A 15809-nucleotide genomic window follows, 5' to 3' on the forward strand; every position below is an offset into this window, starting at 1 on the left:
ACATAGAGAGAGAGAGAGAGAGACATAGAGAGAGAGAGAGACATAGAGAGAGAGAGAGAGACATAGAGAGAGACACATAGAGGAGAGAGAGAGACATAGAGAAGAGAGAGAGACATAGAAGAGTAGAGAGACAGAGAGAGAGAGAGACATAGAAGAGAGTAAGAGAGACAATAGATAGACACATAGAGAGAGAGAGAGACACATAGAGATAGAGAGACCATAGAGGAGAGAGAGAGACATAGAGAGAGAGAGACCATAGAGAGAGAGAGAGAGACATAGAGAGAGAGAGATACATAGAGAGAGAGACACGATACGAGAGAGAGAGACACATAGAGAGAGAGAGAGACATAGAGAGAGAGAGAGAGACATAGAGAGAGAGAGAGACATAGAGAGAGAGAGAGAGACATAGAGAGAGAGAGAGACATAGAGAGAGAGAGAGAGACATAGAGAGAGAGAGAGAAACATAGATAGAGAGAGAGACATAGAGAGAGAGAGAGGACATAGAGAGAGAGAGAGACACATAGAGAGAGAGAGAGTAGAGAGAGAGAGTAGAGACCATAAGAGAGAGACATAGATAGAGAGAGAGACATAGAGAGAGAGACATAGAGAGAGGAGAGTAGACATAAGAGAGAGAGACATAGAGAGAGAGACACATAGAGAGAGAGAGACACATAGAGAGAGAGAGAGAGACATAGAGAGAGAGACACATAGAGAGAGAGAGACACATAGAGAGAGAGAGACACATAGAGAGAGAGAGAGAGACATAGAGAGAGAGAGACAGAGAGAGAGAGAGACATAGAGAGAGAGAGAGACATAGAGAGAGACACATAGAGAGAGAGAGAGACACATAGAGAGAGAGAGAGACATAGAGAGAGAGAGACACATAGAGAGAGAGAGACATAGAGAGAGAGAGAGACATAGAGAGAGAGAGAGAGACATAGAGAGAGAGAGAGACATAGAGAGAGAGAGAGAGACATAGAGAGAGAGAGAGACATAGAGAGAGACACATAGAGAGAGAGAGACACATAGAGAGAGAGAGAGACATAGAGAGAGAGAGAGACATAGAGAGAGAGAGAGAGACATAGAGAGAGAGAGAGAGACATAGAGAGAGAGAGAGAGACATAGAGAGAGAGAGAGACATAGAGAGAGAGAGAGAGACATAGAGAGAGAGAGAGACACATAGAGAGAGAGAGAGACATAGAGAGAGAGAGAGAGACATAGAGAGAGAGACATAGAGAGAGAGAGACATAGAGAGAGAGACCTAGAGAGAGGGAGAGAGAGAGAGACATAGAGAGAGAGAGAGAGACATAGAGAGAGAGAGACATAGAGAGAGACACATAGAGAGAGAGAGACACATAGAGAGAGAGAGAGACATAGAGAGAGAGAGACAGAGAGAGAGAGAGAGACATAGAGAGAGAGAGAGACATAGAGAGAGAGAGAGAGACATAGAGAGAGACACATAGAGAGAGAGAGAGACATAGAGAGAGAGAGAGAGACATAGAGAGAGAGAGAGACATAGAGAGAGAGAGAGAGACATAGAGAGAGAGAGAGACAGAGAGAGACACATAGAGAGAGAGAGAGAGACATAGAGAGAGAGAGACATAGAGAGAGAGACACATAGAGAGAGAGAGAGACATAGAGAGAGAGAGAGACACATAGAGAGAGAGAGAGACATAGAGAGAGAGAGACACATAGAGAGAGAGAGAGAGACATAGAGAGAGAGAGAGACATAGAGAGAGAGAGAGACATAGAGAGAGAGAGACATAGAGAGAGAGAGAGACATAGAGAGAGACACATAGAGAGAGAGAGAGACACATAGAGAGAGAGAGAGACATAGAGAGAGAGAGACACATAGAGAGAGAGAGAGACATAGAGAGAGAGAGAGACATAGAGAGAGACACATAGAGAGAGAGAGACACATAGAGAGAGAGAGAGACATAGAGAGAGAGACATAGAGAGAGAGAGAGACATAGAGAGAGACACATAGAGAGAGAGAGACACATAGAGAGGGAGAGAGACATAGAGAGAGAGAGAGACATAGAGAGAGACACATAGAGAGAGAGAGACACATAGAGAGAGAGAGAGACATAGAGAGAGAGAGACATAGAGAGAGAGAGAGACATAGAGAGAGACACATAGAGAGAGAGAGACACATAGAGAGAGAGAGAGACATAGAGAGAGAGAGAGAGACATAGAGAGAGAGAGAGAGACATAGAGAGAGAGAGAGACATAGAGAGAGAGAGAGAGACATAGAGAGAGAGAGAGAGACATAGAGAGAGAGAGAGAGACATAGAGAGAGAGAGAGAGACATAGAGAGAGAGAGAGACACATAGAGAGAGAGAGAGACATAGAGAGAGAGAGAGAGACATAGAGAGAGAGACATAGAGAGAGAGACATAGAGAGAGAGAGAGACATAGAGAGAGAGAGACATAGAGAGAGAGACACATAGAGAGAGAGAGACACATAGAGAGAGAGAGAGAGACATAGAGAGAGAGAGACAGAGAGAGAGAGAGAGACATAGAGAGAGACACATAGAGAGAGAGAGAGACATAGAGAGAGAGAGAGAGACATAGAGAGAGACACATAGAGAGAGAGAGAGACATAGAGAGAGAGAGAGAGACATAGAGAGAGAGAGAGACATAGAGAGAGAGAGAGAGAGACATAGAGAGAGAGAGAGACATAGAGAGAGACACATAGAGAGAGAGAGAGAGACATAGAGAGAGAGAGACATAGAGAGAGAGACACATAGAGAGAGAGAGAGACATAGAGAGAGAGAGAGACACATACAGGTCCTTCTCAAAATATTAGCATATTGTGATAAAGTTCATTATTTTCCATAATGTCAAGATGAAAATTTAACATTCATATATTTTAGATTCATTGCACACTAACTGAAATATTTCAGGTCTTTTATTGTCTTAATACGGATGATTGTGGCATACAGCTCATGAAAACCCAAAATTCCTATCTCACAAAATTAGCATATCATTAAAAGGGTCTCTAAACGAGCTATGAACCTAATCATCTGAATCAACGAGTTAACTCTAAACACCTGCAAAAGATTCCTGAGGCCTTTAAAACTCCCAGCCTGGTTCATCACTCAAAACCCCAATCATGGGTAAGACTGCCGACCTGACTGCTGTCCAGAAGGCCACTATTGACACCCTCAAGCAAGAGGGTAAGACACAGAAAGACATTTCTGAACGAATAGGCTGTTCCCAGAGTGCTGTATCAAGGCACCTCAGTGGGAAGTCTGTGGGAAGAAAAAAGTGTGGCAGAAAACGCTGCACAACAAGAAGAGGTGACCGGACCCTGAGGAAGATTGTGGAGAAGGGCCGATTCCAGACCTTGGGGGACCTGTGGAAGCAGTGGACTGAGTCTGGAGTAGAAACATCCAGAGCCACCGTGCACAGGCGTGTGCAGGAAATGGGCTACAGGTGCCGCATTCCCCAGACCTGGGCTACAGAGAAGCAGCACTGGACTGTTGCTCAGTGGTCCAAAGTACTTTTTTCGGATGAAAGCAAATTCTGCATGTCATTCGGAAATCAAGGTGCCAGAGTCTGGAGGAAGACTGGGGAGAAGGAAATGCCAAAATGCCAGAAGTCCAGTGTCAAGTACCCACAGTCAGTGATGGTCTGGGGTGCCGTGTCAGCTGCTGGTGTTGGTCCACTGTGTTTTATCAAGGGCAGGGTCAATGCAGCTAGCTATCAGGAGATTTTGGAGCACTTCATGCTTCCATCTGCTGAAAAGCTTTATGGAGATGAAGATTTCATTTTTCAGCACGACCTGGCACCTGCTCACAGTGCCAAAACCACTGGTAAATGGTTTACTGACCATGGTATCACTGTGCTCAATTGGCCTGCCAACTCTCCTGACCTGAACCCCATAGAGAATCTGTGGGATATTGTGAAGAGAACGTTGAGAGACTCAAGACCCAACACTCTGGATGAGCTAAAGGCCGCTATCGAAGCATCCTGGGCCTCCATAAGACCTCAGCAGTACCACAGGCTGATTGCCTCCATGCCACGCCGCATTGAAGCAGTCATTTCTGCAAAAGGATTCCTGACCAAGTATTGAGTGCATAACTGTACATGATTATTTGAAGGTTGACGTTTTTTGTATTAAAAACACTTTTCTTTTATTGGTCGGATGAAATATGCTAATTTTGTGAGATAGGAATTTTGGGTTTTCATGAGCTGTATGCCAAAATCATCCGTATTAAGACAATAAAAGACCTGAAATATTTCAGTTAGTGTGCAATGAATCTAAAATATATGAATGTTAAATTTTCATCGTTACATTATGGAAAATAATGAACTTTATCACAATATGCTAATATTTTGAGAAGGACCTGTAGAGAGAGACATAGAGAGAGAGAGACACATAGAGAGAGAGACACATAGAGAGAGAGAGACATAGAGAGAGACATAGAGAGAGAGAGACATAGAGAGAGAGAGAGACACATAGAGAGAGAGACACATAGAGAGAGAGACACATAGAGAGAGACATAGAGAGAGAGAGACATAGAGAGAGAGAGAGACACATAGAGAGAGAGAGACACATAGAGAGAGAGAGACATAGAGAGAGAGAGAGACACATAGAGAGAGAGACACATAGAGAGAGAGAGACACATAGAGAGAGAGACACATAGAGAGAGAGAGACACATAGAGAGAGAGAGACATAGAGAGAGAGAGAGACACATAGAGAGAGAGACACATAGAGAGAGAGAGACACATAGAGAGAGAGACACATAGAGAGAGAGACATAGAGAGAGACATAGAGAGAGACACATAGAGAGAGAGACATAGAGAGAGACATAGAGAGAGAGACATAGAGAGAGAGAGAGACACATAGAGAGAGAGAGAGACACATAGAGAGAGACATAGAGAGAGAGAGACATAGAGAGAGAGAGAGACACATAGAGAGAGAGACACATAGAGAGAGAGAGACACATAGAGAGAGAGAGACACATAGAGAGAGACATAGAGAGAGAGAGACATAGAGAGAGAGAGAGACACATAGAGAGAGAGAGACATAGAGAGAGAGAGAGACATAGAGAGAGAGAGAGACACATAGAGAGAGAGAGAGACATAGAGAGAGAGAGAGACACAGAGAGAGAGAGAGACACATAGAGAGAGAGAGAGACATAGAGAGAGAGAGAGACACATAGAGAGAGAGAGACACATAGAGAGAGAGAGAGACATAGAGAGAGAGAGAGACACATAGAGAGAGAGAGACACATAGAGAGAGAGAGAGACATAGAGAGAGAGAGAGACACATAGAGAGAGAGAGAGACATAGAGAGAGAGAGACACATAGAGAGAGAGAGAGACATAGAGAGAGAGAGAGACACATAGAGAGAGAGAGACATAGAGAGAGAGGCTGAGCAGCTTCCTGATTGAGACCAACAGGATGCAGGCAGCAGATGTTCTCCTGGCGTTCCACCCATTTCCTTCCTCTGTCCTCGAGGTGTTTTTCCTGTGTTCACCTCATTCTCCTGGTGTTCTCACCTTCATGTTGGAGGCCTCGGTCTCCAGCTTGGTCAGGTGGTTGGAGTTGTCCTGCAGCTCCTGTCTTAGGTTGGAGTTCTCCATCTTCAACACTTCCACCTGCCTCAGCAGCTGGTCATACGACGCTGCCGCCATGCTGGAGGCCCAGCGTCAGATCTGCACGACACAAACCACAAACAGAACTCAGAGACAGCAGCTGGGTGGAGTCGCCTGCGGGTCAAAAGTTGATCGTCTCCATAATCACCACAAGGAGACCTGTGGACCAAAGCTGGGTATTTTATGGAGAACTATGAGTCCAACGTCCATCAAGTCTCAGTTCTGCAGCAAATCTAAGCATACTGCTTTTATTTAGTAAAACCTGACTTTTATTTTGAAGGCAATGTGTTTTGTTTCCTATGTCAGCAGCCTGGTAAGCCCTCCAGCAGGCTCTGCAGCAGCAAACACAGGAGGACATCTGTGACCTTCACTGCGCTTCCAAGTAGCAGCAGATCCACCTGAACATTGAATGAAGCTACCTCAGCTCCCTGCGGAGCTCCCCAACAATGGACGGGGAGGACAGGACAATAATGTTCAGACAAAGAAAATGTTCAAACTGTGTCTGACAGAGGAAGAACCAGCCAGATTCATGGTGGATCAGTCTCTCCTGGAGCTGCAAAATTCTGAAAACTGACCCAGGTTCTTCTCACAGATTAAAGTTTAAACTGGGACTGTTTAGTAGCAGCTGCAGTCCCAGAAGTTCCAATGAATCTGCTGGATGATCATCTGAAGTCAGAGCAGTGAGTATAATCACATGCTGGAGAACATCTGTTAAGATAAATCCAGAACCAGCACTGATCCAGCTGTCTTCTGGCTGTGAAGGTCACAATAAAACCCTATTCCCACTGGTGACTGTGGGTGACTCTGACTAATGCCCCACTAATCCCTACTTGGCTCAGTTCGGCACGGCTCTGCTCGCTTTTCAGGCTTTTCCATGAGTATCAGTTACGTGGAACCGATACCGTCTTTAGTTTCTGGTTGGATGTGTTTCCAACCGTTCCGAGTCGGGTCACTGATTGGGCAGGGGGCGCCATCACTACTCACATCACAATGTGACAAATTAATAACTAATATCTTCAACGTTTAAATCGTTGTATGCTGGGCTATGTGACCTCTATAGCAGGCTAGCAGTAGGTAGCGTTGCCCTCACACGTGCTCTAGCTGGTACCGCTCCATGGCTTCGCTCTCTCTCTGGTACTGATCCAGATGCTTTGTCTTGCCGTTTCTGGTGTGATAGCAGCCATAGAGCAGCAGGTCCTCCATTGTTGTGTTTTGTCTCTACACTGTAGGGTGGCGTAGCTATGACGATCCCACCCACATCAAGATGCCAACCCGACCCGACCCGAGTAGAGTAGGTACTAACAGAAAAGGGGCATTACTGTGTCCACAGGTCTGTGTTGCTCCACAGCTGAACTGTCAGGAACATCTGACCCACTGCCTTTCCATCCAGACTGGGGCGTTATGACATCAGGAAACGGGTCTCTGTGATTCTGCTGCTGATTATTGTGATGGTGATATGAATTATGATCAGTGCCCGCTTTCCCATCATGCATCTGACCCTCTTCTGCTCTTTGAGACATGCATGTTGCACCGGGATGCTCGGATAATGACATATTGTTCAGCCCTACAGTGCATGCATCTCTGTTGCCCCTTTTCCACTGGCTCCACTCCACTCGGTACGGTACCAGTTCTGTTTCCAATGACCCAATGACGGCTGGAGTTCTGGCTTGAAGCCCCGCCTCTAGCCGTCATTGTGGAGCTGCACCTCCGTTAATGTTACTGTGTGACATCATCACATTAATCTGGTGAAACAATCATAAATAAAATAAATAAATACTAATAATGTTTGTATTATTGGATATGCTACAATGTCTTCTATATGTCCTTTATGTCTAAAATGATCCACTGGGATATTTATCTGGACCACAGTCCAGCCAGAACCAGAATAAGGCTCAAAGGTTCTGATTTGAGGGGATTGCAGGAGAAGCAGAGAGGAGAGACGCTGCTGTCTGGATGGTGAAGGTCCAAAGTTTGCCTGAAGAACATTTTGGGCTTCATGAGGAGGTTCTTGTCTCATCCATGGTAATAACAAGGACCAGGACCTTAAAGACCAGAACCACGGACTTCTGACCGTGGTGAAGTTAGTTTTAGGTTGGATCTTCGTGCTCCATGGATTCAGCAGGTCTTCCTCCAGTTTGACCCGATGAAGGCAGTCTGATTACGGGCAGCTGCTCTCTGTCTGCTCCCTCCTCCTGTAGACGCTGGTTCTCTGAAGGACCGTCAATAAATATCAGAACCAAACCCGCTGTTTTATGGTGGTTTGTTCTGAGTGTTTTGGGGGAAATGTTTGTGTGTCTGATTTTATGTGTGATCAGCTGGTTTAGGATGTTAACTACAGCGCCCCCTACCTGCGAGTAATTCAGAAAGCTGATGTGTCCTTTATCTTTCAGCCTTCAGGCTGGTTTATGATTAGTAAATAAATTATATGTTCCATTTATACAGAACCATTTGGACCCACTGATCAACTCTGCAGTTTTTGTGTGTTTGTGTGCAGACGGTCAAACTTATTTTTCATTCCAATGTTGATATCAGAACAAATCGATTTTAACCGAAAAACAGGAAATAATAATAAATCTCTGGACTTTTTCTGCAATCATGACTGAACTCGGGTCAGGAACCAGAAGCTGCTGGAGGTCCTACTTTAAATATGCATTTCATAGAAATACCAAAACCTGTCAGAACCTCTCAGACCCAGTTAGCTATAACTAATAACTATACAATAACGTTGTGACAACAAGGTAAAAATGACCTTCAGTTAAAACTGTGTAAGTAAATAAAAGCTTCAACAACCAGAGGAACAGAGACCCAGACAGAATCAGTTCAGGACCAGTTCAGATACCCTGAAGTCTTGTTCAGTTTGTTGTTTTCTGAGCCAATCAAGGTCCGTGTTGCTATGCCGGATCAGCTGCTGAGGGGGATGGATACAGCCTGAGTGGAACTGGAAACCCAGTCTGAGATCAGCTGTTAACTCCATGCACTCCAAGGGTTTTACAGGGTTCTACAAACTCACTGATCTGTCTGCAGGTGAGGAAAGGTTCCTGACCAGAACTTCATAGAACATCTCTTCAGAAATCTGAACTAAACCACAGACAGCTGGTTGGTCAGAAGGTTTAACTCTATTCTAAAATGACAGATTTTTGACGTCCAATGAATGTTCTGTTAAACACGGATCCGTTTGGATCAATTATTCTATATGAAGGACACATTTTTCTGTTTGTCTAGTCTTCATGTTTAGAGATGAAACCATGACTTAACACTGGTGAACCGTGGTGGGAAACAAAAGGTCCTTCAAAATGGTCCACTCTGCAGGTGGCTTTGAAATGTCCCTGGATCTACCTGCTTCAGGTTCCACCGGGGTGGGTCTGGGTCTACCCGGGTCAGCTTTAGTTCAGAGTGTGAAGGTTTAGCTGAAGACAGAACCTCAGACAGCCTGTGGCTCACAGCAGGAAGGAAGAACTTGGATCTATAGAACCATCAAGTATTTATATGCAAAGACACTGGGGTAGCACTGATCCCTGCAGCAAACTTACATCACGCCGTAACATAGCACCAATACATCCCCCATCAGAACCACAGGACTCCCATCCTGACCCAGAATCAGCAGCACCAGCATCTATCAGCTGTCTGATCAATGCTGATGATTTCACAGCTGATTCTGATCAATAGCAGCTGAAAACACTACAGGAGAGAAAATCTCCTCCCCTCCACCACCAGTCAGCCATTTTCTCTCCCTCCTCCCTCCATCATCTGATCCCCTCCTTCTCCATCCATCCACCCATCCATCCATCCACCCATCTCCCCCCTCCATCTGTAACAGAGAAGATGAATGAATTAAATCCACAGATAAAGGAAACCAGCCAGGAACAAACAATGAACGACAAGGCCCCCCCGCCCCCCAGTAATCCTTTCATCCACAGTCTAACGACAGAAGACAGCAGATGGATGAATGAAGGATGGAGTAAGTCTGGTGGATAAAAGGAGAAAATGGCAGCTCACCCCATCGCTGTCGCCTCCATCAGCCTCCGTCTCTGTATCTGACTGAAGGAGGTCAGCTGAGCCGGCCAGCAGCCAATCAGGATCCAGACACAGAGCAAGAGGGAGGGAGGGATGGGGGAGGGAGAGTTGCCCCCCCCATCATCCCAGCATGCTCTGCAGCAGCACTGCAGGCTGACGGACCGGATTACTGAGATAATAGATCTGCGGTAAAAACATTTAAAAATATACTAAATAAAAACAAGAAGAAACTGAAAAATGACAGCAAAACATGAGAGAAAAGAGACTGAGGAGAAGATCCTCAGGAAACGTACAGCAGAACAATATTCTGGTTGATAGACCTCCATAATCTGATCTGCAGGAACATACACACCACCGAGATGCAGTGAACTTCTCACATGAAGTTGGATCTGGCCAACAAAGAAGAATGATGTTCACCAAGATGTTCCAACATGTTCCTGGTGTTAGTGAGGAGACATTATGAGAACCTTTGTGTTTTTAAAGGTTCAACAAGAGTCAGATTATATCAGCGTCCAGCAGAAAGAACAACAGCTCATTATTCACATTGAACTCAGAGAGAAGAACCAGGACGGATCCAGTCTGAGGAACCAGCAGCTTCTGGAACACCTGAACCTGCAGCCAGTCTGAAGGACAGATGCCAGACTCTAAGACTACAGCTGCATCATCATCTCACATCTGAAGGTCAGAAACATACAGTCTGTTCAGAACCAAACTGGATCCCTCTAGTCTGGGACTGGAGCTTCAGCACCAGAGACTGTGTGATCTTTAAAGGAACCAGGCAGTGATGCGCCTGAGTATATGAGAGGATCTCCGAGGCCCTGACTCCACCAGATGGACCAACCAACCTGGGCAGCCTGCAGAGGGACTGTAGCAGCCTGGAGGCCATCTGCATTCAACGTGAACTCCAGTCACGACCAGCAGGGGGCGCCCTGTGTGACCGACTGAAGTCTTTGGTGTCTTTATAAATCCCAGCAAACTGGAGGGTCTCTGAGATGAACCTGTTCAGATCACCTCTGTATAACTGCAGCATCATGAAAGGAACGGACAGGTGGACCAAGCATCAATCCCTGCTTCCTGCCTGTCTCCATCAGACTGTAACTCTGCAGCATCTGTCAGCAGATTACAGCTGCAGCAGAACATATAAAGGGTCAGGATGCAGCAGAACGCCACCACAATGAGGAAACATCTCCAGATTCCAACTGTGGAGATGAACCAGGAAGAAGGGATCCGACTGTGGGTTGGATCCCAGATCAGTGAGCTGGTATCAGCGGAGGAACATATGATGCTGCTTTACAACAAGCGGCTGAACATCTACAGGAAGTCCAGAGGTCAGTGGTCAGAGTTTCTACAGAGGAACATCTGATTGTAAAACCTGGGTCAGCGGGACTGGTTGTTTCTGGTTCTGATAAAATATGCCAGCGCAATTTAACAATATTACACAGCAAAGAAGTAGAACAGGCTGATGATCTCCTGATATGTCTCTAAGGACCTTCTGTCCTCCTCTGGTCTGCATCAACTCTGGTTTTCTCCAGCTTCATGGAGCAGTTCTGATGTTGTGCAGGTGGGCTTCACACCTGGGCATCATCTTTGAAATTCAAACAGTTTCTGACTTTAGCAATATTACTGCCTGAGACGTACTTCAAGTTTTAAATGTCAGCTGAAGGACGTTTTCTGACCACATCCTCCAGCTGTGTGGTGGATGATGATGAAGGTGGTGGATGATGATGAAGGGAAACGGTGATGCCATCATGATTTCACTGATAAAAGGAGGTATGACTGACTCCCCAGACTGACACCAGAGTGCTGCACAGTTACAGTACTCTGAGTACCAACGCTGTTACTGCAGTATACTGTAGTACCATGGCTTAGCTATATACTTGTCATGTCTCTGTGCTCTGCTGCCCACTGCAAACCGCCAGCTGGTCTTCATCAACTTACGCACGCTTCTCAAAGCTGTGATAAGAGCCAGAACATGAAGGTCACCTTATTCCCTACAATACTCCAGAATTACTCCACAGATCAGGAGCCAAGGTTCAGTCCTCCAGAGCTGCTGATGCTGTGAAATTATCACGTTAAAGAACCTCTAAAGTTCTAAGCAGCTGCTAGCAGACACTGGGTTACAGAGAACAAGATCACATGAACTCGCTGATGTCACACTGGACGGATTCTCTGATTGGCTCAATTCAGACCCCCTTTACCTCAACGCCTGTATAATATCACAAAACTCCCACAGTTCCTCAAAGCCCACTTTGATTGGGGGACAATCCCTACTTGATGTTATCCAGGCAGAAGATAAGCCCTGGTTGAATGCCGGGCTCCGAGCAGAGCAGAGCGGACCGGACCGAATCAACCAGTACCGATCACCCTGTTGAGCTGTGGTGCGAATAATGTTACTTTATCGCCCTGCGCTACCCTGAGTTACTATCCTGCCAGTTAGCCCTGTGGCGATGAGCAATAAATCAATTAATCTAATGAATTTAATTAGTCTCATCATAAATAAATGAGCTGAATCCTTTCTGTTTGTCTCCCTCTCTACTCGACAGACTGGATGACCAAAGGTTTTCCCTCCACCTCGTTTCCTGAGCGTAGGGAGGAGTGGACCCTTGCATCAGGTACTTGCCAGGCGCATGGTCTCGTTACGTACCTCACAGGGTAGCATGGGAGCCCCGTGAGGAGCAGTAAGCCAGAGGAGCGCTGGTGAAGACGTGGAATTGGTGTCAAAGCTGCAGGAGACCACTGCAGTGTGGGAACACGATGGATTCAAACCCAAAGACCAACCTGAGGGAGTCGGTAGGTCGCATTTGTCATAAATCAGTAGCGACTAAAAGTGGCAATGCGACAAACATGCAGTTGCACATAAAACATAATCATCGCATGCAGTTTTCCCAGGTGGGAAAAAAACTACAACCGGGCCATCTCCGTCTTCCAGGCAGTCCACAATCCCTGGAACGATTAAAGGTTTAATCCGCCAGATGAAGAAGCTCCAGGGTCACATACGGCCTGTTGAGGCTCTTGGTTAAATGCTGTGCTTTTGTTTAACCCTGTTTCTCTCTCTCAGTCTAATGATTGATATTCTTTGAAGGTTAATTTTGTTTACTGAGACTTCATAATCCATTTTATTTATTGGTTTTGGTTGTTTAGGGTATTTGAAATGTCTTCCCACGTTAAATGTTCTTTAGGAATTAAAGTTTATTGATCGTTGAGAGGGTGTAGCTACTGGCATTATTATTCCATTATCATATATTAGTTAACAACTGTTTCCAAATGACAATATTACTGTTTATTTCAATCATTTCTGGGACTATTTATCGTCCAGTCACATTTGTTACTGTTGGGGGTTTTAAGCTTTCAGAATCTTGTGCTGAGTGTCCACTTTGCATTATTTACCCGGTTCTGAATCCAAAGAAAGGAGCGGACATCCCAAAGGCCAGTACCCGGACCAGTCTGCCTTGCCTGCCGTTCTAGGAGTGACCTGCTTGCCAACGGTTCTGCTGTGGGAGCCCAAACTGCTGTGTTTTCAGCCAGACCTTCTAATGTCCTCCTGAAGCATGTTCTACTGATATTTCCTTGGACCTCCTCTAGCTTTGATCATGGCACAGATTCACTCTGGCATCCTTTCCTTCTGCAACCTCTCAACATTTATTTCCGTCCAGAGCTGCATTCATTTTTTCCAAGATCTTGTAGAGATGGCAAACAATCGGACCGCTGCACAGATTTTTCACCAGAACATTTCAAAGATTCTCAGTGGAGTCAAGTTCTGGACTCTGTGGTGCTTGTTGACTCACTCTGTCACCATCTGCTCCTGATGTTTCCAGGCATCTTCATCTTGGATTAATGTCGTGCCATCAGGGAAGAAGGAATTCACTGAACCTGGTTGTTTGGTACCTTCAGGGTTCAGCTGACCTCATTCTAACACATAATGTTTCTGAAGTTGGACCCAACCAATCCAAGACAATAGCAATGATGGCTGCATCACTTCCTGCTCTTCTCTTATACTCTAATGGACCCAACACTCTGGAACCGGGTCAATCTGGACTCACGAGACCACATGGTCATCCCAACCACTCAGAGCGCCTTACACTAGAGCCACATCCACCCAGTCCCACTCACTAACGCTCACACACACACACACCGATACCCAGATCGGTAGGCAAAAAGGCTTTAAGCGTTGTGCCCAGGGGCACAGGCAGGTGGAATTGGAACCCACGGTCGGCTCCATATGATCATCTATAACTCCAGAGACTTTATGCTCCCCTGACAGATTGGAGCCTTTTGTTCTGATTAGAACCTTTGGACAGGTGTTGTATTATTGACATATTTGTAATATATAAAAATAGTGATAAAGATAAATTAGCTCTTTGTTGTGCAGCATCAGTTAAAGTCTTTATTATTAATCTTCGTGCTTGTGGAGAAGAGCTCCAGCTACAGATGAACAAGGACCAGCAGCTCCATCTCTAAGAAGCTCCACAGAAAGCTGTGCTTCATGCTTCAGATGAAGGTCCTGTTTAGAAGACATGTGGCTGATGGACAGTAAAGACCTCTGATAGTTCTTTAGCGGTATTACGGAGGTACTACGGTGGTAATCCTGTAGTATTTTATCATTTGTTCAGTACTACAGCAGTACTCTGATCCTTCATCAGCTGTTAGCTGGACGTCCAGTCGGGACTGCAGCCTTTAGCCGATGCTAACACCGCATTGTTCCCGGCTTTCTCCCGGAACAACTGCACACTCTCTCCTTGTATTAAACCCCAGATTCTGACTTGTAGGTCCGGTGAACCTAGAACAGTTCTGTACTGTCCACGTTTGCGTCCAAACACCGGTACGGAACCAAAACAAGAGGCCAGCTACCAGCTAGGCTAACAGCTCCTACCTTCCCGGTGAGAGTGAGTTCAGGCGGCGAACAGACACAACCAGCCGGGGGACGGGCCGTCAGACCTCATGAATCCGGTTCGGACGAGAGAACTTGGGTTAAACAAAGTCCAGAGAAGTTTTATCGAAGCCGTCTTGTTGTGGACCCGCAGCGTCTGCTGTGTTCCGCCATCTTGCTTCTGTGTGAAAGTGTGTGTGTGTTACAGACGCTGTGAGGACCAGCTGGCTCCATGCTGTGATTAAATGGACCTGGTTCTGAACTGTGGGTTTAAACCATTGGTGGGATTATGTTCATATCTGATTCTGAGCCTTTAAGTCAGGGGTGTCCAAACTTTTTGTCATGTGGGTCAAATCTGTCAAGTCGGAAGGGGCCAAGAAAATGTCATAATGTTAAAAACTAAATCAGTAAAAGTTAAAAAGTGATTTTTTTATCTGGTCAACAGCAAAGTGAGCAAATAGTTTAATTAAACTAATAAAGTAGTCAGATTTTTCTAGTAAATGATGAATAGATTCTTATTGATCATCCAAAACTTACAAATAAAAAGTCTCTCTCTATACATATACAGGTCCTTCTCAAAATATTAGCATATTGTGATAAAGTTCATTATTTTCCATAATGTCATGATGAAAATTTAACATTAATATATTTTAGATTCATTGCACAATAACTGAAATATTTCAGGTCTTTTATTGTCTTAATACGGATGATTTTGGCATACAGCTCATGAAAACCCAAAATTCCTATCTCACAAAATTAGCATATTTCATCCGACCAATAAAAGAAAAGTGTTTTTAATACAAAAAACGTCAACCTTCAAATAATCATGTACAGTTATGCACTCAATACTTGGTCGGGAATCCTTTGGCAGAAATGACTGCTTCAATGCGGCGTGGCATGGAGGCAATCAGCCTGTGGCACTGCTGAGGTCTTATGGAGGCCCAGGATGCTTCGATAGCGGCCTTTAGCTCATCCAGAGTGTTGGGTCTTGAGTCTCTCAACGTTCTCTTCACAATATCCCACAGATTCTCTATGGGGTTCAGGTCAGGAGAGTTGGCAGGCCAATTGAGCACAGTGATACCATGGTCAGTAAACCATTTACCAGTGGTTTTGGCACTGTGAGCAGGTGCCAGGTCGTGCTGAAAAATGAAATCTTCATCTCCATAAAGCTTTTCAGCAGATGGAAACATGAAGTGCTCCAAAATCTCCTGATAGCTAGCTGCATTGACCCTGCCCTTGATAAAACACAGTGGACCAACACCAGCAGCTGACACGGCACCCCAGACCATCACTGACTGTGGGTACTTGACACTGGACTTCTG

The 15809-nt window shown here is 45.3% G+C and overlaps 1 protein-coding gene across 2 annotated transcripts in view; it reads right to left on the reverse strand.

Annotated features, from left to right (window-relative positions):
• The window catches only part of apc (APC regulator of WNT signaling pathway), a 30118-nt gene extending 15422 nt beyond the window's left edge, over positions 1 to 14696 (reverse strand). The window contains exons 1-2 of one of the 2 annotated variants that reach the window (XM_047372980.1): positions 14491 to 14696; positions 5511 to 5666 (exon numbers count right to left, since the gene is read on the reverse strand). In XM_047372980.1, coding sequence (XP_047228936.1) covers positions 5511 to 5645 — 135 coding nt within the window. In that variant the 5' untranslated portion in view covers positions 5646 to 5666; positions 14491 to 14696. Of the gene's footprint in view, positions 1 to 5510; positions 5667 to 9602; positions 9666 to 14490 lie in introns of those variants that run through there. The other variant, XM_047372981.1, reaches the window with a different exon arrangement.
• Positions 14697 to 15809: the final 1113 nt, after the last annotated feature.

Source organism: Girardinichthys multiradiatus, chromosome 8, assembly GCF_021462225.1.
Source record: "Girardinichthys multiradiatus isolate DD_20200921_A chromosome 8, DD_fGirMul_XY1, whole genome shotgun sequence".
Lineage (NCBI taxonomy): Eukaryota > Metazoa > Chordata > Actinopteri > Cyprinodontiformes > Goodeidae > Girardinichthys > Girardinichthys multiradiatus.